Source organism: Monodelphis domestica, chromosome 2 (assembly GCF_027887165.1).
Source record: "Monodelphis domestica isolate mMonDom1 chromosome 2, mMonDom1.pri, whole genome shotgun sequence".
Taxonomy (NCBI): domain Eukaryota; kingdom Metazoa; phylum Chordata; class Mammalia; order Didelphimorphia; family Didelphidae; genus Monodelphis; species Monodelphis domestica.
Window position 1 is genome coordinate 75,234,147 of NC_077228.1, and position 24,519 is coordinate 75,258,665.

General features: G+C 32.9%; 2 protein-coding genes across 15 annotated transcripts in view; one reads left to right on the forward strand and one right to left on the reverse strand.

Annotated features, from left to right (window-relative positions):
- RALGPS2 (Ral GEF with PH domain and SH3 binding motif 2) overlaps positions 1-24,519 on the forward strand; it is a 293,091-nt gene that overhangs the window by 216,355 nt on the left and 52,217 nt on the right. The gene's annotated exons all lie outside the window — the stretch shown is intronic.
- The window catches only part of ANGPTL1 (angiopoietin like 1), a 30,224-nt gene continuing 10,182 nt past the window's right edge, over positions 4,478-24,519 (reverse strand). Inside the window, exons 3-5 of the mRNA XM_056814150.1 lie at positions 7,944-8,137; positions 6,169-6,439; positions 4,478-5,206 (exon numbers count right to left, since the gene is read on the reverse strand). Of these exons, the coding sequence (XP_056670128.1) occupies positions 5,019-5,206; positions 6,169-6,439; positions 7,944-8,137 (653 nt within the window). The 3' untranslated portion in view covers positions 4,478-5,018. The remainder of the gene's footprint in view (positions 5,207-6,168; positions 6,440-7,943; positions 8,138-24,519) is intronic.

The following is a 24,519-nucleotide window of genomic DNA, read 5'->3' on the forward strand; positions in this document are numbered from 1 at the left end:
TTGCCCTAAATCTGAAAATCATTAACAATACGCATTTGTTATTGTCATTGGAGAACAATCCTAAGATGCTATGTGGAGGGATTTGGCACAGAAAGTTTTCATTTTGCTGCTAGGGGAGGAGAAAATAAACCGTGTGCTTTATACTAGAATGGAATATGATAGATATTCTTTCATTTGAGATTCTTGTCATCATTCCTCTTTCACTTATGTAATGGGAGGCTATAGTAGTTCAAACTGTATGTTGCTCTGAGAAAGAAAAAAAAAATGTTTTAAACTACCCAAAATACTAAGCAGCAATAGTTCTATATATTCTTATCTATTAACTCACAACAGTCATATGGAAAAGATTTGGAACAACAAATTCCATAGTATATTTTTAAATGATTCCTGTATTTAAATGTAGCTTTGTTTTAAATTGAAGAAGAGTTTAACATGTTTAGAACAAGTTGGGTTTTTCTGTTTCTTCTACTTCCCACTTTGGGGGGAAATTTTTCAAAGCAATGGATTAAAAAAGTTTTTTTAAAGATGGAGGAGCTCTTACTTAACAGTCCTTTCAACCTTTCTTGACCCTTCCAAAAAATGTATTTAATTCTCCTCTTCATTTCTTTCTGTTACATGGGCATTTTTTAATTCTTTACTCTTTTTTCCTTATATACTTTCCAAGACAAACTTATTTGTCATGGGCATAGTTCCTCTAACCTTGCTGCGCTCACTAATCTGCCTTGGGCCTCATAATTGAGAGATGGAAGAAAGCACATGAAAAATGAGCTGTAACTAAATGGCAACTAGCCATACCTTTTTTTTTTTTTAAGACAGAAATTACATCCTTATTTTCCATGACTTCATTTCCTTTGGGGTGGGTTGTTGGGTTTTAGATTTGGGATTTTTTTTTTTTTTGCATGTGTTCCTTTCTACATGTTTGTAATTCTTTTAATTTTCTTTAATTTTATATTCCTTTGAGATTTTGATCTATGTTAAGAATTATTATACTAAAAATACCAATTGTTGAATGAATTTCATTCTAATTTCAGTTTCTTTAGATTTCTCTTAAGTACTCTTGCTTTCAGTCATTCTTCCTCTTTATATGTTAAGCAAGTTTTATAAAAGTTTTAAATAAAAATAATGAGAAATGAACTTAATCTGATACTGAAGTACTTAAGTACAAAATCTAAACATTTTACATGTGTTTCAGACAGCATCGGTAAGCAACCTTACAAAATATGAATATCTACTCTTTTCCCTTTTAAATTGTGGTTTCTAGTTTGAGTATATTTTTTCATAATTTCTCATCAGAGGACTGATCTCTAATCAGACTAATCTCTAATGTCGTCTGTATGACTGATGAAGGCAATGGATATAGATTTATTTTTCTAAATTTTTTTGGAATTTTTTTATGGCAGTGCTAGCAGAGTTATTATAGACTCAGGAAAAGAAAGTTTACAGAAGCTACTATATAAGATGATTATTAATCTGTAAAACATGGTGGTCCTCATATGATTGTTAAGGAGGAGGTAAGTTATTATTTTCAGGTACATTTAAATGTCCAGGTCATAGAATAGCATTTATCATAGTATTTTTATAATTGTTTCATAGACAGAATTAAGACATTTTCAGGCATTATTGAACCATTATATTTTTAGCATCTTCTGTGTACTTACCAGCTTTAAGTGTTTTTTTTTTCTTTCTTGGTCTACAATCGTTCTCTACATTGTAGGGAACCACTGGTATCAAAATTACCTCCAGTGATGCATATGGACATCTAGCTCCTCGTCTTAAACAGTTCCATAGGGTACTGTGACATTAAATGAGTCACTCTACCATGGTCACACAGCTGGTGGAGCATAGACAGAGCAACTATAAATCCAGAATTTCCTAATACAGTTCTAATTTCGGTAAAAGAAAAAATATTTTTAATGATGCTTTGTTAATAGATATCCATTGTCAGACTATGTGTCTCGGGTTTTATTGGTTTGGAAAATATGGTCATTAAAGATATGAGAAATGTCTTGTTTTTCCTTTTACTTACCATTTTGCTTGCTCCTTTAATTCCTAGGAATTTGGGTTGTATTCATTTACATGATTACCACAATAAAGCTGGAATTTCAGGGACCTGATTTCCAATTCTCTGATACCTTTTAGTCTCTTCATGTCTAATTTTAGCCTGACTTTAAGTGGAATAGTAGTTTCCATATCCTAATTCTTATAGCAATGCTGTAAGAAAGGAAATAATATTATGACATTAAAGTCTAATCAGCAATTCATAAGAAGTGAGTACTAAGTTATTTCAAAGAGGTATCCTAATGACTAAGGTCAGACCATATGGGACACATATCAGACTTTAAATCTGTTTCAGCAAAATCTTACCACAAGGTATGCACAGTGGTTCTTTCGAAGTTGTTTGTTGAATAAATATAAAATATTTTACAATTAGACTATAAGGAAAGATGTGTTTGAATGCTAATCCAAAAGAACATTTTATTCCATAGTAACATTCTGTCAGCAAATATTATGCCACTTTTTAATAGCAGTCTTTTAATTTTTTTTCTTTGTTTTATGAAAGATTTTCAGTAGAATCTTACTACACTATGTACACTAACAAACTCAAGTGTCTTTCTGGTCCCTTTCACAGATTGACAGAGACTGCATCAGTATACCTCTTTCCACAGTCCCTCCAATGTTAACTGTCTCTTTTTTCATCTTCACTATAATTTTGGTTATGACATGAAACCTCAGGATATTTTATTCTTATCAAATAGGGAGTTCTTCTCTAAGTAATTTTTTGAGGGTTATCATACAGCATATCCATTTGTTTCTGATTCTGCCTTATCTAGTCTAATTCAGTGACCTACTTTTTTTGTTTTATAACTAGTACCAAATAGTTTTGATGATATCTGCTTTAAAATCTATAAATGCTATTCTTCCTTCATTTCTACATTTTTCTTCTTGTCCCTCAGGGTTCTAGTTCCTTTGTTCCTCTAAATCAACTTATTATTAAGATATTCTCATGATAATTTTCTATCATATTAAAGAAGTAATAATTTTCTTAGTATAGTAATTTTTATCATCACCTTGTGGATTTTGTTGTTGCCATAAGAAATGCTGGTAATTTTTGTATGCTTTTTTATGTTCTCTTTTCATTATTGAAACAATTATTTCAGTTTCTTTGTTCATTTTCGAAGATTTTCAGTGTAAGCTGTCATGTCATCAACATGTATATAAACATATATACATGGTGTGTGTGTGTGTGTGTATATGTATATATATACATATACACACACACACACACAGGTATAATTTGAGGAATAAGGAAAGTGAAGATGAGCTCACTGTGCCCAGTCAGACCATCTGAAAGTATCATATTGATTTCAAGAGGCAGCATAATATAGTGACCAGAGAGCCAACAGGGAAGACCTGGATTCAGGTTCTACCTCTTGGCACAGGCCAGTTATAGAACTCTGGGTAAACACATAATCTCACAGGACCCTAAACAACTTTCTAAGACTGAAAATTGCAGAGAAAGTATCAATCTACTTTATTAGAGAAAGTTTCAGCTCCCTATACTGTGAAATGACAGATTTAGACCTTGTTCCTGCGTCTGTCAAGAAGGAATTTTAGGAGTGGTTTTTGGAAGAAAAAAAAAACTTAAAAACATCAAGAGGAGAGAAACCAAGAAGGTGAATAGTTTAGTGCTTATTTCATATGAAGATCAACCAAAGGTCTTGAGGATAGTTAGCCTAGAGAGGACTTGAGATGAGCATTATAGTTATTTTCAAGTATTTGAAATGTTATCATCTGGGAAAGTGATAAGAATTTTTGTACTTATCTCTAGGAGATATAATAAATGGAAATAATAGGCACAAATTTAGAGGTAATATAAATGAGAACTTATGACTGTTAAAAAATAGTACTGCTATGTCAGGATGCCCTGGGCTCTCCTTGATGGGTCTTTAGGCAAAGATTGCTATATCATTTGTAGGGTATCCCATAGGGAACTAGGGCTGCTGAAATACCTTACAACTAGGAAATTCTGTGATTGGATCTGTCTCCTTGCTGCTTGTACCCACTTGCTCATAGTTCTGAATTATTAGGACAAGAATAAAGCCAATTTTCACTACAGAGTTTGTAGGAGGGTTGTCATCATATCCCTATTTTGAGGTTTTTCCCCATACCCAATTCTGGTGGTTTGGTTTGGTTTTGGTTTTGGTTTTTGAGGCTATATATTCCCAGGATCTTTGACTGACCTGGAATCATCTGTAGGCCACTAACTGTTGCCATTCACCTTCTTCCAATGTGCTTTTTAACTTGTAATTGTCTTTGCTAAAATATGCTACCCATAAAATATCACAGTATTCTTCTGAATTATATCATTTACATAGAAAGATAGTCACCTACTTGTGCTGTAGGCAAAGATAATATTCATAATTTGTCTGGTCAGGAGCTTAGATTTAATTATGTTATGTAAAAGGTACAACTGCAGTTTGAAATAACTTTTATACTTTATTTGGTGGAAAATATATTTCTTTTGGCAAAACTAGAGTTTTCTCTCCAATTTCCTGTCCATACTTTTAGGAATCAAAGTCATGATTGAAAAATTTAAAATTTTTCCCACTGGAAGTTAAAGTAATCTTATGAAGATTTTAAATAAGTTGTTAAATATCAGAACATGTATTTAATTTTGCTTTAAAATAAAACAAATATTTGTTTTAAGATGTAGCAAATATTTACATTTTAGAAAACAATCTTTGTACTTTGAAGAACTTTTCTTTTTAAGTAATGGGCTTAAGAAGTAACCATTTGCAGCACATGCACACATACATACATACACACACACATATTTAAGCCCTGTTAATTCATGAGAAGCATATTTTTTGTATCACAGTTAAAAATAGTTTTAAAAATAATTGTAGTCCTGCATTTACAGGTATAAATTGTGCAAAATAAAAATGTACACTTAACATTTAAAATTTTGGGAACTAGAGCATTAAAATTTTGTGCTCTTTAAATGGAAGGTTTCCTCTTCATTCAATTGGTCTAATCATCATTTGAACTGCCCTCAGAGAGTATGAACCTCCTCGGTACTCAGCCCAAAAAATCCCATCTTGGTGCTTGCTTCTGTAATGACCACCTCTGTACCACACTCCATTCAGGTTAGAATGTGCACAAGCATTGTACCACCAGCCTCCTTTATGAAAGTGGGCACAGTTTCCTTTGAAATAAAATAACAAAAATGTTAGAGTGAAATTTTTGTTCTTAAAGGAATGCTATTCTGTAAAACTATACATAGTAGTCTATTGTATTTGATAGATATTTCAGATTTCATTTTATTTCAGCAAGATGTCTATTGAACTTCCCCCCCCCTTATGAATGCCTTTTATATTTTAAAGAGCTTTTCTTTTTTTGAAGTCTTACAAAGTAAAGATATGTACACACCTTTAGTTTTTACTTCAATTTATTCTTGCTTATTACTGCTTTATCATTTCAACTTTTAAATAGCTTTTTTCAGTCAACAAGGCAAATAAATGGAAAGTAGTATTTGTACCAATGTGTGAAATGCAATTTTTAGAGACTTAAAAGTAATAAGGCAAAGAACCAGCTTTTCCTTTTGGAGAAGAGGCAAAAAAATACTGCATTTTCAGATACTAAATAATAATAAACACCAACAGAAGTTAATTGGATTTTGAAACTCTTGCCATTGTGGAACAGCAGCTGAAAACTATTAGCATTTTTGAAGATAGTACTTATGTGCACAGTGGACCTGCTTAATTAAAATTTATATCACCTTCCAGATATCTGTAGTCACCTATGCCCAAAGAGTTAGAATTGAGGGCACAAGTATTTGTACATGAAATCTACATATATTCATTATTGTTAAGTAGGTTTCTTAGAACTGTCCTTTTCCAGAAAAGAAATCCTGCTTATCTGAATTAGTGCACTGGAACCCTGTTATGCTTCAAGCCCATGCACCAAAGACCTCCTTAGACCTGAGAACTCATTAACTAAACTCAAACTCTTGAGAAGTCAGGAAGGCCTGACCTTCCACTGACTTTTATCCTGCAACCAGTGCTTTCAAAGCAAAGTTCCAGCGAAACACTTGGAAGAGAATGTTAGAGTCTGTGCAGTCAGAGTCTATATCAGGTACTTTGTGCATCAAGCAATAAAATGCCTTACCTGTATACATGTCTTTGTCTCTGTCCAGCGTAGTGAACTGTTTCCCATTGTGCCACATCATGGAATCCCCTGCATTTCCTTGATAAGTTCCCAAACGTAGTCTATAGAATTCATTTTCGGCCTCCAGACGAAAGCTACTATATTCTGCATAGACTTTCTTATCACTCCAATCTTCTAATTCAATTAACAGCCTATAATTATCTTGATTAGTGAGCAGATAGATATTTTCCAGGCCCAGCCAGTATTCTCCATCGATGTTTCCAAATCCTTTCTGTTTGTAGATAATGCACAAATATATATGTACATAGAAGGAATATGTGTGTGTGTGTTTATCCCACAGAATTGTAGTTATATGTAAACTTTTCAGTATTTCAAGTTTCCTTAAATATATCCACATAGGTACTCCCTCTATCAGATATATATATATCATATATCATAAGTTGGATAGGAGAAGGAAGAAAGGGGAGTAAGGATGGAGATTAGGACAAGGAAGGAATGATAATATGACTATGGATTTGAAAACATTTATGAAGTATCTTCAGAACTACAAAGAAAGGTGAATATACCCATTTCCCTTCAAACAAAAATGTTTGTTTCTCTGGATCATAGTATGGCACCTAATGACATTAATTTGATGAACCACTTAGCCTGATATACTGCTATCTGACATTTGGAATGAATTCTTTTTTGCTTAATCAGTTTGCCAAACTTTAGTTTTCTTAAACTGGATTTACTTAAAATTTTTAACCATTTAAGGTTAGCCAGGATATTTAGCACAGCATAGCTTACTATAGATGTGTTTTAAGTTTATCTTGTTCCTTTATCAATACATTTGTTAGTTCTAAGCATTAGGGAAATTATTAATTCAAAAAGATTAAATATCCTTCTTTGTTTCTATTATCATAATTGTAAAGTAAACCATATAAGCAAAGCATTGACCCACATTGTTGCATCTTTTTAGAATATACAGCTAGTTGTATGAAAGTCTTGACAGACATCATCTAATATTTTAAATTATGTACCACCAAAAGAATTCCATTTGTAGACTATTTTCTTTTTTATTATAGTTCCTTATTGTTCATAATTAATGCACACAACCTCTTTCATGGAAATTTCCCTGTGTTTTTTTAGCCATTCAATAACTGTTCTACCCATTTCTGAAATTACTTATTTTTAAAAACAAATGTAAAATTGGAATGAACTGAACATTTTATTTCATGTTAACAGAAATGTCTGCTAAAATACATTCACTCATTTTATTCTTAGAGATTTAGAGAAGATTAAATGTTTTTTTAAAGTTAGTAGTTATAAAACAGGCTTGAATTTTTTGCAGGATTCTTGTTGACTTTTATTGTTGACTTTTTCCTTAAACTATGAAAGACTATTGTATGTACTACACAGAAAATTAATATGATGCAACAATATGTCAAGGTATTAGGTAATAAAGTCTAATATGTAACCTTTCTAAAATTCATACATATCATTATTCTGTTCCTATATGAGTGCATAAAGACTATGATTAACTTGTAAATAAGGAGACATGGATTAAATATCTCTTCAGAAATGTTATTATTCTACTTCTTTTTCTCAATTATAATTTTACTTTTTAAAACTGAAGCAATTAACATGATTATGAGTTTGGCAAATGTCAGTGTTACATAAAATAAAATATAGGAAGTAAGTAATAAATATGCCTCTTGATTATGACACAGAATGGTCATTATTACAAAAAGTATGCTGCCTGACCTCCCCAAATTCTGAATGTTTTTATTTACCTTATAATTTTCCCAGTTTCTGAAGAAGTTGACTGACCCATCTGTCCTTTTTTGAATAACAGTCCAGCCCCCAGGATCCAGACTGTTCTCACACCATAACTGCATCGGCCCATTGCTGTTTTCAGGTTTGATCATATAAATGCCATTAACAGAATGACCAGCTTCTTTGGCTTGCTGACAGTCTTTGAATGGTCCTATGTTTTGAAAACAATTCGTTATAATTAAAATAAAGGTTAAAAATCACTGTTTTGGAACATTGTGTTAACATATAGTTTCTATTAAGGTTCATTTCCCCTACATTAATTTTTATAACAAATTTTAAAATACCCTATGCTTTATAAATTGCCATAATGACACATAAATTTTTAAAAGCCTGTGATTGAAATCAGTAGTTCTTCAATCCCTCACTGTGAAGAATTAAGTTACTGGAAGTAATCTGTTATTCTTTATGATTTTATTCTGGGATTCTCTGCTGGGGTATTCAAGCCATCTATATCACTGTCCAGTTAGAAGGGAGGAGAAGCAAGTGTTAAAACAGCTATACAAACATCACTGGGATTGTCTCCTGTGAATTTCATGTTCCCTTAAGTCTTAGAAGTTCTTTTAAACAAAATATAGGATCACAGGGAAGAAGGGTGTGAGGAATATGAAATAAACTCAATTGTTATAAAATACAAATTATTTTCCTTTTATTACTATAACTTGTATTATATTAGAAGATCACTAGCCAGGAAGTTGAACCTGGGCTCTGGTCACCATTCTAATATTGCCATGTTATATGGTCTTAAGCAGGCCATATCATCTCTGTACTTAGTTTTCTCATTAGTAAAATAAATACATTAAATAATGTCCATAGTTTCTTTTAGCTCCAGGATTATGACCAAAAATTGATTGAGCACAAATGCAAAGAAGTATAGCCTTTTAGACTGAAAAATAGAAGAAACCCAGGATCAAATTCAATTTTTTACTACAGGAAGCCTCTTGACTTCCTTGAATCTTCCATTTCTTTTCTTATATATCAGAGATAACAAATTGTGAGAATTAAATGAGATAATATACCTAAAATGGGCACCAAACCTCAAGGCACTACATAAATTTTTGCTATTATCACTGTTAGGCATCATGTTAGATCATATTGGTGAAATAGAGATATTAGAGATGGTTTTTATCTCAAGATATTCCTTTATATCTTCATGGGTTATGATCCTAACACGTTTACCAATTTAGTTTGTGTAGATATAACCCTAAAAGTTTCCATTACTGGCTTTTTAAGTTTGTGACACATCATCTATTTCTTAAGACAGAAAGGAAATCTCAGAAAAAGCTTGAAGGTATCAGAGGAGATGTTTGAAGTATCTCGGTCTGAAGTAAGTGAGAAGTTATAAAGTAGAGATCATAAGAGAAGGAAAGATATGAGACCAGAAATGAATATGAATGAACAGCAGTGCAGATTGCTATATTGAAGTGAAAGGATTTGGGAATGACAGGTAAGGGCATATAAAATGTTGGATTTAATCCTTGCTATTGGGCAATAAAAATAGTTTTCATATATTTCAATAACTAGTAAATGTGTGATGTGGTATAGTGGAAGTTTACTAGCCAGGCAATTAATCAATTCAAGAATATCTCTTTAATTCATCAGCAAGTAGTGATTTTCGACCTTGGAATATGTGGAATATGTAGAATACAGAAAAGGTATAAGATATTATGATACCTTTACTCAGAGAGTTTGCTGTGGATTTCAGCAAGCAAAACAGGTTACACATATAAATTTAGGAAATAAGCAGATTCAGGGTGTAATCATTCTTCTGGTAACCTTTGAAAGAAGGTAAAAAGTACTCATGCATAGGAGTAGTCGAGAAAGGCTTTATGGAAAGGATAAAATTTTACATAAGTCTTTGAAGGTTGGATAGAAAGAAGAGGATACTGACTGAAGAAAATAGCACAAAAACAGATTCCCTGTGTACCAGTTATGCAAAAGGTAATGATGGTTGTGATGATGAAAATTAAGTTAAATAGTAAGCAGAAAAGCAAAGAAGTTTGAAGTTTGGATAATAGAAAGTATAAGATGCTATATAGTGTACTCTTTAGCAATAGAATCTATTGATCAAAAAGCATTTATTAAGTCCCTTTTTATGGTAGGTGAATTACTAAGTATTACAGATTCAAAGACAAAAGCTAAAGAGTTCTGCTATTGCCAGAAATGGCATGCACATGTGTAAGTACATGCAGAATACACACATAAAACAGATACCTGGTAGCCATGGCAGGTAAAGCACTAACAACTGAGGGGCCAGGAAAAACTTCATGAGGAAAGGGGAACTTTGATCTGAGTCTTGAGAGTGATGAGAGATTCCAAAGGACAGTGGTAAGAAAGGAGTGAATGCCAGGACAGGGGGGATAGGATTGGTGACTGCCTATGTAAAGGCACAGAAATGGGAATTAGAATGTTGTGTGGAGGAAAAACTACCTCAAAGCCCCATTTGATTGGACCTGATAATGTGCTGAGGGGAATGATGGGAAATAAAACTGAGCCAGGATACAAAGTCTTATAAATGCCAAATGAGAGTTCATATGTGATCTTGCCAGTTTTAAGAGGCTTTCAGAGGTTTTTGAATAGGATGAAGGGAATTCACTTGATTCAACATGCGCTTTAGAAAAAAATAATTTAACTACATTTAGGGGGATGAATTAAAGTGAGGAAAAACTTGAGACAGAGACTAATGAAAAAGTTGATGCAGTAGTTTAGAGGAGAAGGGATAAGGGCCTGGCCTAATGAAGCATTGAATGTTAGCCTACTAAATTTAGAAAATATTATGAACTACAAGTCATTATCATCATTTTTTATCACTTCTATTAAGGCTTCTAATCAGAGATGTTTCTTTCTGTATAATTAGAATCTGCTCCCCAACACTCGAAATCCTAGCATCCCATTTTTGTTCTCACATTACGTTTTGGATATAAAGTTTGTTTGTGACCCCGTCCCTTGCTCTTTGCCCATGAACATGGCTAGGAAAACTTTTCTTTACTCAGACTTTTAGTTTTGTACTTTTATTTCTTCTACTTCAAGTGATCATTAATAAATCTTATAAAATATAATACTTGGAGTTAATGGATATTAAATTTAAATCTTACATTTCACTTTGGAAAGAGTGTGAGGTTGAGATTCAGTTGATCAATAAGTATATATTAAATTCTTGCTGGGTACCAGGCACAGGGCAGTGTTGGCAATACAAAAACAAAGGGCAAAAAGATGGTCCCAAGCCTTCAAAAACCTCACATTCTAATCGGGGAGCAAGCATACAAATAATTATATAAATCCAGAATATATAGAGAGCAAATGGAAATTAATCTCAAAAGGAAAGGCCTACTTCAGAAGGTGAGATTTAAGATAAATTGAAGAAAGCTGGGAGAGGAGACAAACAAATGTGGGAAGAGAGGAGCACTATAGGCATAGAATAAGGAGAGTGTTTAGTGAGAAGAACAAGAATACCTGTGTCACTCATCACAGAGTACATGAAAGGGAGAAAAGAGGAAGTAGACTGGAAAGATAGAAGGGGTAACAGGGAAGGAAGTGTGTGGAAGGATTGAAAAGCCAAATGAAGGTAATAGGGATCCACCAAAGTTTACTAAGTAAGGAGGATGTTATGATCAGATCCTCATTTTAAGAAAAACTGCTTTGGTAATCGAGAGAACAGTGAATTAGAATGGGGAAAGGTTTGAGGTAGGGATGCCAAGATATAAGATAAAATGAGTGCCTGCACTAGGGTGGCATCTCTGTGAGTGAAAAGAAAGGGAAGTATATTTATTTGTATATATATTTGTATATATCTTTATGTGTGTGTATGTACACATATGAGATATTGTGAAGGTAGAAACAAGCCTTGACACCAGATTGGATTCATGGGGTGAATATGAGTGATAATAGAGCACTTACAGAAGTTTGGAAGAAGGGAGGGTTTTTTTGAGAGGAAAGGTAGTAGTAAGGGAAGAGAAGAGAATGATCTGTTTCCAAAGGAACTGAGATTGAATCATTCTCTACTCTTACTATCTGTATGACCTTGGGCAAGACACTTGGTCTTTTAAATATCAATTTGTTCATCTGTGAGGTGAGAGGTTTGTATTAGAAAGCCTCCAATATCCTTATATTATCCTCCATTATCCAATAACAGTATAATGAGGACCTAGCCTATAGTAGCTCAGCGCTATTGAACCAATTCTGAATTTTTGTTCTTGCAAAGTCATATATTACTCAAAATTTCATAATTTACAACTTATTAACATTTCTGCTACTCTTGTTCAACTTTTAGCTTTTAGTTCTTTAAAAAAATATTCACCTGGTGCTACAATTTAACTTTAAGCTCTTATGATTCACTGAAATAATTCATGCAAAAGCATTCCACATATTCAGTCAGATGCTAGATTTTATTTCTTTTTTTCCTACAACTTCTCTTCTTTGTTATTTTATCTTTTTTCTACTCACACCACCATCTCCCCCACTTCAAGCCATCATTATCTCTCATCCTATACTTTTGCAATTGGAAGCCTCCTAATTCATTTCTCCCTACTTCTATACTTTTCACTGTTTCAAACCATCTAACACCGAGCCTCCAGAGTGTGTCTGGCCATGTTACCCACTACCCTTCTTCTCAGCCACCTCTTTTACTCAATAAAATCTTCTACATTAAGATAATTTTTCCATTTACTATGTGTATCTATCTATGTGTGTGTTATCTATATCTATATATATATGCATATCTTATCCATTAGATTGTAAAGATGGAAATTTTTGTGTTTACTAATTTAAACAAAGCATTTGCTTATAAATTTAGTTCTTTTTTAGCCACTTGTAGAGAATTTTGTGTGAGTATTACTGTCCATAGGCCTTTAGTTTAGCTCTTTACTATCCTATGGTTCCTTCTTAAGGCTTATATTTCTAGTATTAGAGTAGTGGATTAATAGTTTTAGATTACTTGTTATTTGGTTCTTTCTTGGATTAGAAAACAAATCTTCCCACTATCCACTCAAGAGAAATTTCTGAAGAACCCTCAAAAGTTTTTCATTTGTTGCAGATTCAACTCAGATGTTGCCATTCAAGAAGCACTTAAAGTAATTTTAATTCATCCTTAACAATTTAGTCAGAAAATATTCTCTAGAAATGTTTTCATTTATTCTTTGTCTTTTTTTGCTCTTTATGAACCATATTTTTCTTCCATTGTTTGTTTCTTCACTTCATTGAAACTTCATTTCATTTTCTGATTGTCCAAAGAGATTAGATATTATCTAAGGTCTTTTTAAAGCTCTGAATTTCTGGGTTTTTTAAATATTATTGTTTGAAGAGTGTGTATAATATTTTAATGAACATGAGATATAAAAGAAAAAACTAAACTATTAAAATTAGAGAACATTAGAGTCAGAAGACACCTCAGGCCATCTGGTCTTACCATGAACAATATTCAAAAAGGAGGTAACAGCAAAAGACCTAGAGAAAGGTCCAAGTATGTCAGCCTTCTGTAAAAGAGGTATGAGAGAACATGGATATCCAGCAGGATGCAAAGTCATGAATAAATTACAATGCTAGCCATTAAAGAAAATATCTAAAGCAATGAGAAAATGTCTATTAAATTTAATAATATTAATAAAAATTCAGCTTAAATAAGACAGAAGGATCTGTGATTTCATTGCAAATGAGGTTCTGTTTCCAAAGGACCTGATAAATAAGTAGTACTCTTTCCACAATGCAATAATTTAGCAGTGTGTCTCAGAGGTTCCTAGTTGAAAAGGTAATTACAAAATTTCAAATAGGCCTTAACTCCATCCAGTTTTATACCTCCCCAATCAATCTGTTTCCCCGCTCAGTACAGTGACAATTCCAAACCCTTCATACCTCCTCAGTCTTGTCCCAGCACTTCTCCTCTCCTCTCCATTCTCCTCCCCCCCCCAACATTTGCAACTAAGGACCATGCTTCCAGGTTTAGACAATTCACCCAGAAGTCCCTCATATTCCTCATTTTATGTCACTCAGGAATCTTCTTTTACTAACTCCTCCTTCATATTATTTCTCTTAGAGGTTTGGCACTTCTTACCAAACCAAACCAAACCATTCCATGTGTATCTGTGATGCCATCTTATCCTTTCTTCTCTAGCATATTGTACCCTCTGATATCCACTTTTTAATTGTCAATCATCCCTGTTAGGGAGAGAGTAAAAAGAAGGGGGGACTTGGAACTGAAGAAAAGAAACAAGTTTCTGCACATAAAATCTTTAATCTTTCTGTCTGCTGGCTCCTTCCCTACTCCCTACCACCTCACCCATGTCTCACTCATTCTTAATCATCACTTGATCTGACCATCCCTGCTAGCTCTCTTCTTATATCTTTATTTTTCTTCTTCTTAGTGAAACTCTTTAAAAACACTTCCTATGATAGATGGCTCTACTTACTTTTCTCATACACTTCTAAGCCCTTTACAATCTGACTTTCGTTCTCTTCATTCTATTGAACTATTCTTTCCAAAGTCATCAACGATCTCGTAATTGTCAAATCCATTGACCTATTCTTATACCTCATCCTTGGGGCAATTAAATGACACAGTGGATAGAGCACCAAGCCTGGAGTTGGGAGGACCTGTGTTCAAATCTGACCTCAGACACTTCTTAGTTGTGTGACCCTGGGCAAGTCACTTAACTCCATTTGCCTAGCCCTTGTTCTTCTGTCTTAGAGTTGTTACTAAGACAGAAAATAAGTTTAAAAAAAAAAAGCCCTCATCTTTCTGCAGTGTTTGACAATGTGGATCTCTTCTGCTGAACATAGCTGTAGGTTCATGTCACTGCTTTCCCATAGTTTCTTAGTTCCTCCCACCTATTTTACCATTCTAAATTACTCTCATTAGCCATATCTCTCTTAATCTTTTTCCTCTGCTTTCTTGACTGGTGATCTCATTAATTCTCATTACTTCAATTATTATCACTATGCAGATGATTCTCAGATTTTTATGTCCAGCCCTACTTTGTCTTCTGAGGTCCTGTTTCATATCACAGACTTCTTTTGGGACATTTCAAACTAGATACCCCATATGTAGCTCACTCAAACTCAGTGTTTCTAAAACAAAATTCTTTATCTTTCCCTTTCCAAACCTATACCTCTTCCCAACTATCTTATTGGTATTGAGGACTACACAGTCACTCACTCCATAAACTCCAGTGTATATGCCTATTATCTCCAGAATCAAATATAAAAATGCTCTGTTTGGTATTTAAAGCCCTTTACAACTTTGCCCCTTCCTATGTTTCCAGTCTTTTTAAACCTTAATCCTTCCACATTCTTTATGATCCAGTGGCAGTGTTCTCTTTGTCATTCATGAACAAGACTTTCCATCTCCATCTCTATACTCCATGCTTTTTCAGTGCGTGAAATATTGTCCCTCCTCATCTCTGCCTTCCTAACTCCCCTTTCTTACATCACCTCTAACTACTTAAGAGATAACCATTCATCTACTCTGTCTGCATTTTGTATGTTCAGATTTTATCACGTGTTTGTCTCTCCTTTAAAATGTCAGCTTCTTTAGAGTAGGGAACCATGCTTTTATACTTTTGTAACATTTGGCGCAATGTCTGATACATAAGTGGTTAATAAATTATATTAACCTTCTGACTTTCTGGGCCCTTTATCATGTTATTATGATAGATTGGCATTGTCTAAACATCTGAATGAAATAATTATAATGGGTCAGTAGGATTTCTGATATTGATTTCCTATTTTTAAACACAAATTGCTTTAATAGTTCAAGTTTAAATTGTCTTTCTGTACATTGTATCTATTATCATTCTTACTTTTTTTACTGATTCTGATCTTTATCCTAATAAATCATTAATTTGACTATAGAAACAACTAATTCTCTCATCAGGAACAAGAAATTTTCTGTCAGTTTTTAAAAATATTATTTCATGTTCATCACTTAGCCATTATTTTCTTAAAGAAAGATTCATGATATGAAAGTACAAAGCTTCTGTATAGTCTATAAGTCCTTCACTACTTGGATTCCTTTTTTCCTATAATGTGTTTTCTAATATTTACTGGCATTCTCATATTTTCCCAGCTCTTCATTGAAGTCAGAATATATGTTGACATAATTTGGAAGGTCATATCAGGTTTTTCAGAGAATTTGTCAAAATTTTCTTTCCAAGTATTGTCAAACTAATTATTTTTGGTGGAATAAACTGCAGTTACTTTCATATTGCTTTTTCCAAATACCAGTCATTATTACTGTAATACAAGCTGACCAAATACTCAATGAAATCATTTTTCTTTCTGCCTTTGCCTGTGTGATAAAACTTAACTCTATCATTTTCTCTCTTGGCTTCTCTAAGGAGTACCCTATTGCCCAACCTTTCATTTAGCTGCAACTTCCTTCTTTCTTCTGGTTTCTTTTATAGAAAGAATACCAAGATTGATATGATTCAGCTTCTCCAACAATATGTCCACACAGAATCACAGAGTTTTAGAGTTGGAAGGGACCTCAGCATCCATCTAGTCCACAGGTTGGTCTTTGGGGGCTCATATTTAGAGCTCACATTTAGAACAGCAGAGATTTTAGTTAGTTTGAAAGCTGTATGTTTCTTAGCACTCTCTTACCCCCTTTCCATGTGCTTTGTCACCATCACTGCAGAAGTGGGGGGGAGGGGATAGTACTGAGGGCTATTTTGTATTTTTCTTTATTCCATGAATTGCTTTAGCCCAAAAATTCATCACCAAGCCCCAGCCTGTTGTTAATGTGCTTCTACCTATTTTACTTGAACTGATTTTTAGAAAGCACTCAGTCCACTGTGAAGGCCATACTTGAAACCTTTCCAGAATGGTAGAACCTACTAGGGCTTAAACTTGGATGGCAGTAGAGCTTCACAACCCAGGGTTACTTCCACTTTACAATGAGGCATGAGAAAGGGCTGGGAAAGGACTGTATATTAATTTATTTAATGGGCTTAAATTAAACCATTAAATAACGTAAATTAAGGTAAATCTTTAGTCTGGGGGAATCAGTAGATGTGTTCCATCAAAATTGACATCGTGTAAAATTTCTTCAAAATGTTTCTTTCTTTCTTTGGAGCCATATGGAATTACCTTTTAGGACCCTACTTAGCTTTCTGTCTAATGAAGCCAAAAAAAAAATCACTTGCAATGTAACATTAGCAAAGAAAGAAAAATGTTCATCTTTTCCTCCTGAGAATTAACCTATTATTTATACCCTACTAATGACTCAGTTAACATGAAGTCACAGTTGTCGCATTATGCATAAATATTCTTTTCCATATGGTCTTTGATCTTGTTTTCTTTTGTAAAATAATCAGCTATTTTAATGGATTTCTTTTACTTCAATATCCATTATATTCCTTTAAATAAATGAAAATTCCACAATTTTGTTAAACACCTGAAGGAACTTTTAAGTAGTGACCTGTCGTATTTGGACCATACCATTCTTTGTTCTCTCTAGATATGTACTCAATTTGTAGTAGCCTTGTAGAGGTGGAGTCTGAATCATTAAGATTTTAGTGGCAAATAACACTGCTGGATTTATACCCCAAAGAGATAATAAGGAAAAAGACTTGTACAAGAATATTCATAGCTGCGCTCTTTGTGGTGGCAAAAAAATGGAAAATGAGGGGATGCCCTCCAATTGGGGAATGGCTGAACAAATTGTGGTATCTGTTGGTGATGGAATACTATTGTGCTCAAAGGAATAATGAACTGGAGGAATTCCATGGAGACTGGAACAACCTCCAGGAATTGATGCAGAGTGAAAGGAGCATAACCAGGAGAACATTGTACACAGAGATGGATACACTGTGGTACTATCGAACGTAATGGACTTCTCTACTAAGAGCAATGCAATGATCCAGAACAATTCAGAGGCCTTATGAGAAAGAATGCTATCCACATTCAGAGAAAGAAATGTGGGAGTAGAAACACAGAAGAAAAACAGCTGCTTGATCACATGGCTCAATGGGGATATGATTGGGGACATAGACTCTAAATGATCACCCTAGTGCAATTATCAATAGTACAGAAATACGTCTTGATCAATGACACATGTAAAACCCAGTGGAATTGCATGTCAGCTCCAAGAGGGAGTTGGGGGGGGGGGGGGTGAGGGAAAGAACATGAATCTTATTACCATGGAAAAATATTCAAAATTAAATAAAATTTTCAAATAAGAGAAAATTTTTAAATGAAGAAAAAAATGAAAAAAATATTTTAGTGGTGAATTTTTTCTTTTCAGATTCCAGTGTTCTGAATCTGGATTTTTTCATGAAATTTTTGTTCTCAGCCTTCATGTCTGTTAGATTGGCTTAACTTGAACAATGCTCTGTGGAACTGTTTTTTTGAAATACCAATCTAAAGCATATAATTAAAATTCATTTTGAATATTCCTTTCTTTAACCAGAAAATACAAGAAATGTTCACATGTGCTTTTAGAATGTTTTTAACATTTCTCTATTTATGAAAGTTCATATTTGTAATCCTATTTGGGCCTTATTTAAGGATCTTGTCATTCATTTCTAATGACCTGTTATTAATTTGCTGTATGACTTCGGTGATTCATTTCATTTGGTTTCCTCATTTAGACAGAAGAAAGGGAGCAGGAATAAATAAAACATTGCTCATTAAGAAATTCCTAAGTTTCAAGTGTCACTTATAAAAAATTAGATTTGTTGCCCTGCTGATGTTGATAATAGTTTACACACAGGTAACCTAATATTATATAACTGCCCATTGAGGTAGGCAATGTAAGTGTTGGTATCTCCACTTTGAAGGTAAACTGAGACTTGAAAAATTGTACTTAGAGCTAGTAGGTGGTGAAAGTGGGATTAAACCTAGGTCTCCTGACTCCCCCATTTTACTAAGAAACTTAAATAAATGCTTTAGTTTCTTGTTTGCTTACTGTTGACATCCATTTGTATTTTCAGCAAGGCAAACTGAAAATTTTCAGTTTTCTGTTTATGTTTAATATTTTGTTGCTAATTTGTTCAGTTTCATCAGGCTATATATATATATATATACACACATATGGACCACGATGTTATGGTGGGAAAAAATTCAATTTAATTCTGGCTTTCCCCCCAATCTTTGTGACCTTGTGCATATCATTTCACTGTTCTTCTCTATCTGTAATCAGTCACTATTTATTAAGCACTGCATATGTATTCTGCTAAATTCTGGGGATACAAAGCCGAACAAAGTAGTCCCTGGCTTCTATAGGAGCTTAACATTCTACGAGAAGCAATAACATATACATGTAAACAAACACAAATTATAAAATATTTGTAAAAAAAGTCAGCTTGAATTTAAATAATCCCAAAGGTTCTCTTCCATTTCAAAAATCTTGTCATTCTCTATCAACTCAAATATATCCAAAGGAAGTGGCTATGAACATTATAAAGAAGAAAAAGAACCAAGGTATCACTTCATTTTGATGCAGAAATTTAAGCTCTTTTTAAATAAATTTGATGTTGTCTTCAAATTATTTTTCTTCAATTAAACTGATCTTCCTTGAATTAGAGAACTGTAAGAAAGTTGCTAGTCCAAGATCCTTGCTTCTTAGTTTATCTCTAACAAGCCTTCTGAAGGGAGGACTTGGAATTCCATTTGACTTTTTTCTCTACCTGTGTCTTACGTGGCACCCTGGCGTAACCATGCTAAATCCTTTAGTGACCTTTAGTGACTCACATGGCATTTTGATTTATAATTCTTTATGCCTTAATATGATATCACATCATATTCTTTAAACTCTATTGGATTTTCTCCTTGAAGTTAGTCAATATTCCTTATCTAAACTTTGTATTTGTTTTCTTGTTATCCAGTAAGTAGTTTAATAAATGTTCATATAATTTTAATGATCCAGATTTCTGATTAAAATCTTGGCCAAGTTTAGTATTTTTAATGAAACTATCATGTTTTTGGTTTTTGTCTCAAGGGCACCTTTACTGAAAATCAGTATTTTGCATCCTTATACCAAAGTTTTTACTTTCTCTATTATGAAGATGCAAGATCTCCTATTCTAAAGCTATCATTTGTTGTTTAATCATTTCAATCATGTCTGACATTTTGTGACCTCATGTGAGCTTTTCTTGGTAAAAATACTGAAATGGTTTGCCATTTTTTTCCTCTAGTTTATTTTATAAATGAAGAAAATAATGGATACAGTGTTAAGTGACTTGCCCAGGGTCAAACAACTAGTAAATGTTTGAGGCCAGATTTGAACTCAGGAAGATGAGTCTTTCTGACTTCAGGATCAGCACTCTATCCACTGAGCCATCTCACTAATCAGGTTATCATTTAGTTTCTTTCCTTTACTGTCATTTCTTTTCCTTACTATGGTTATCTTTTATTATCCTTTTCTCATATTCTATATCTATTTATTCCCTGAAATAGCTAGAGAAATAAATTTAGCCTTTTCAAGGTATGGTGATTTCTAGAATAGTTTGCTTCTATTTGATAGTCAAAATTGTAGTTTGGTTTTTTGGGGGGTGAGGAGTGGTTTCCAATAATACATTAAACTCAGCAACAGATAAAAATTTTTTTCCTTACCAACAAATCTTGCTGATCAATAAAAATACCTTTAATAAGCACAATTCCAACAACGTGAATGCTGAACATTTCTTTTGGATACATACATCATACTAATGTTTAGTCTACATTAAAGCTAACTGTTTCTAAAGAATTTATTCATGAGAAACAGTGCAGTCCACTATAGGAGACTTGAATTGCTCACAGTAAGCTCTATTTAAGTAGTTTCCAACTTTCTTGCCATATTCTTTTGTTTTATCCAAACTATTTTATATGTACAGTATGTAGGAAAGAAGTATTAAAGAACTCTATGGATAGAAAGCTAGGCCTGGATGAGGGAGGGACTGGGTTCAAATCTTTTGCATGACATACATATAAAAAGTGAAGAATCCCTGGGCTAGATGATTTTGAAGATCTCCATAATCTCTAATTCTGTGACTTGGATAACTTTCATTTTTATGTCATAGTCATTGTATATATCAGGACATATCTGAACTGGCAGGTAACAAATTGCCCCTAAGACTTCACACAATAATTGTTACCAAAATTCTGGTAGAGCCTATGAGACCCCTTCTCAGAATCATATAAACAAAATAAAAAGGAAGTGAAGTATATTTAAATACAGTTATCAAAATATATCTTTTTTAATTCATAAACTCTAGATTAAGAACACTTGATATAGCATAACCCACTTATTTTGCAGATAAAGAATCTTTTAAAAAATCTTAAGCGGAGGAATTTGTACTTTATCCTAAGTGCAGTAAAGAATCTTTGACAGGATACTGACTTGATTTATGTTTTAAGATTTTTTTTGACATGTGTCTAGAGTGTAGACACTCTTGTGTCTTCTAATGCTGCTTAAGACTGATTTGCCTACTATATATACTGTCACATAAAGCTCTCATGTTGCTTGGTCTTTATGAGGATTCCTGCCCCTCCTCCCCGTTTTCTTTTAATCTTTGTTACAAGGTATGACTTCCTGGAGAAGGAAAAAGAGGAAGGATATATTCAGAAATGAGGATGATATTAAAACAAAAGATCAATTAAAAAGATTTTAAATCTATTTAAAATATAGATGGCAAGACCTTATAGACTTCCACAGCATACTGTTGAACACATCGTCCACCAGAAAAAAACTATCTACCCATGTCTCATCCTTTTTGTATTTATACCATCCATTTCTTTTACCAAAGTATGAAGCTTTATATTCATCCCTACTAAATTTTATCCTATTGCAGTTGCCTAAATATTATGCCCTGTTCTTTTTAGCTTTGTCATCTGCAAATTTAATGAAACTTAGATTGCTAAGTGTTCATTAACACAGAGACAAGCTTGGACCCCTGGAGCACTCCACTGGAGACCTTTTAGCAAGCTGGCATCATTAGTCAGTATTACTACGTATAACAGTCATAGTAGAATGATTATTACGGTCATTCAACCATAAAAAGCAGTTAAAGAACTAGGGGTTGGAGTTTGTTAATGTATGCCTAACAGAGCACCTATAACATATATATGGTTTATAACCTCATTTATTGAATTGGAGTTGATGGTCAATAATGTCAAGCATAACAAAGAGATCAGAGAATTTAAAGATTGCAGATGCTATTGAATTAGAAGGTCATTTGTGACCTTTGGGCCATTTTCAATAGATTGGTAGTAGAAGCCATACTTTGAGTTGAAATGGGAATAGGTAATGAGAAATAAGAGATATTCAGAGTAGAAAACTTTTTAAAGAAGTTAGATTATAAATGAAAGGGAAGAAATGGAGTGGTAGCTAGTTAATCAAAAGGAATAGGAAAATATTTTTTAGGACTGGAAAGGCCCAACCCTGCTTGTAGAAGAATGCAGGAGAGAGGGAGTGACATCCTCGTATGGAAAATGTAATTCATTCTCAGATAACCTCTTGTTTAGCACAATGCCTGGCAGTTAATAAACAAATTTCTTGCAGTTAAGCAATTTCAGTCAATATGTGTGATTGTTAGCTTTTTAATTTTCTTCTGTGGATTAAAAAGTGCTAGAATTATAAAAAGTACTAAAATATATTACCTAGATAGAGCATGGAAATAAAATTTTATTAAGTTCTAGACAGATTATTTAGCAAAATGCAACTCTTTAAAGCAATTAATTTGATTTGGTTTCTCTCAAGCCACTCTCGAATAGATGTTTTGATCTTTTGCTTGCATATAAAAAGTATCCAAGTAACAATTTGTATTCTGTTTTAGAGTAATGCAGTAAGCAGGCATCAAAGAAGATTTAAATAACCAATAATGCTGGATGTTTTCTAAATTATACAAAATAATAATGTATAAACAATTTAAGAGAGAAAAGATGTTATCTACTCCCAAAAAGTAGAATTATAAACAGTTGTATATTTAATAAGAATATTTCTCAATATCAGGTGTAAGAGAAGCAATTTAAGAAACTTCAAATTCAAAGATCAAAATTTATTTTTCTCTTAAATTTCCTTCAAAGAGTAGATAGTCTTATTTGAATACAAGAGGATTGTTCCATTTCAACTAGAGGGAAGGAGCAGGAGATTTTATAGTTTACAGAATATGACAACCATAGGATTTAGATTTCAAGCAGTAAAAGATCATAATAATTATTCAGTTTAACCTAATCATTTTAAAGATATTAGTAAATTGGTTTGTTTGGGTTTTTTTTTTTAACATTAAGTGGTTGATATTAAAAAACAGTATCCCAAACTAAATATAGTAAGATGGCTCAAGAACCAAAGTAACATTGAACTGGATAATCTAAAGACCTAAGTTCTAGATTTAGCTCTGCCATGAATTAGCTTTGTGTTCATAAACAAATCATTTCCTATCTGTGGGCCTAATTTTCTTCATCCATAAAATAAGGAAGTTGAACTACTAAAATTTCCCTTCTTGCTCTAAAGTTTTATGATGCTATAAAATGAATAATTATGACAAGCTGACATTTCATATAGTACTTCTAATATTTACGAAATATTTTCCTGACAACAATTCTGCATGTTATTTCAGTGTCATCTGTGATTATTCATAGTATCATCATTCAAGCTTAATGATACTGAAGGACAAGAAGATTAACTGGCAAGCAATGCCAGAGTTTGAGTCCAAGTCACTTAACTTCATGTTTTTTGTACCCTTTCACCAATTCTGTTGAATTTAGAGAAAGCTGTAAGCTTGATCCTGAATGGGCAAATCTCACAAAAACATCAACAATTGAATCAATCCATCTGACTGGTTAAAATTGCTGAAAAAAAATAATTATAGGTAAAGTTTATATTCACTTCACTTGATAAACAGCTGTTTTCCTTTAACTATATAACTTGTACTGTATCAAATGTCCTTTTTTAAGAACTTAGAATCCTCTAATTAAGTTGTATAACTTCTATATTAAAGTCTTCTCATGGAAAACAAACCCCCAAAAATTTGAAATTTGGCCTAAAATAGCTAATATTTGTAGGACAAAAGAAAAGAGTTTCACATGTTTTAAAATATCAAGATGGAATACTTTAGTTCCTCTTCGTAAAACTTTATATGCAAACATTTTTTGACAATTGTGAATTTGACAAATTTAACAAATGATATTAATTTGTTCCAAAATTTTTCTTTTTAAAAAATTATTGTATGAATGGTAGGAAGCTTTATATAATTTTGCTAATAAGACTAGTGCACTGCTTGAAAACTGAACATCGTCATTATCTAGCAACCATTGAATCTCTTAATTTGTTTTTTTAATTTGATACTCTTAAATTATATAATTCCTCAAAATTAAACATACTATCTCATTCACATTTGTTGGTGCCTGATAACAATTATTTAAGTGTGCTTTTTTAAAAAATCCGTAATAAAATTTGAAAAAGAATTCCTTGAAAAGAATACATTTTAAAATTTTTCTTTGGTCAAAAAATGCATCTATTACAGTTCATATTGTTCATTTTTATGTGTATATGCATATACTCGGAAGGGTTTGTAAATAAATACAATCTTAAATTTAGCATCATAGCTCCAAAGCTAAAAGAGACCC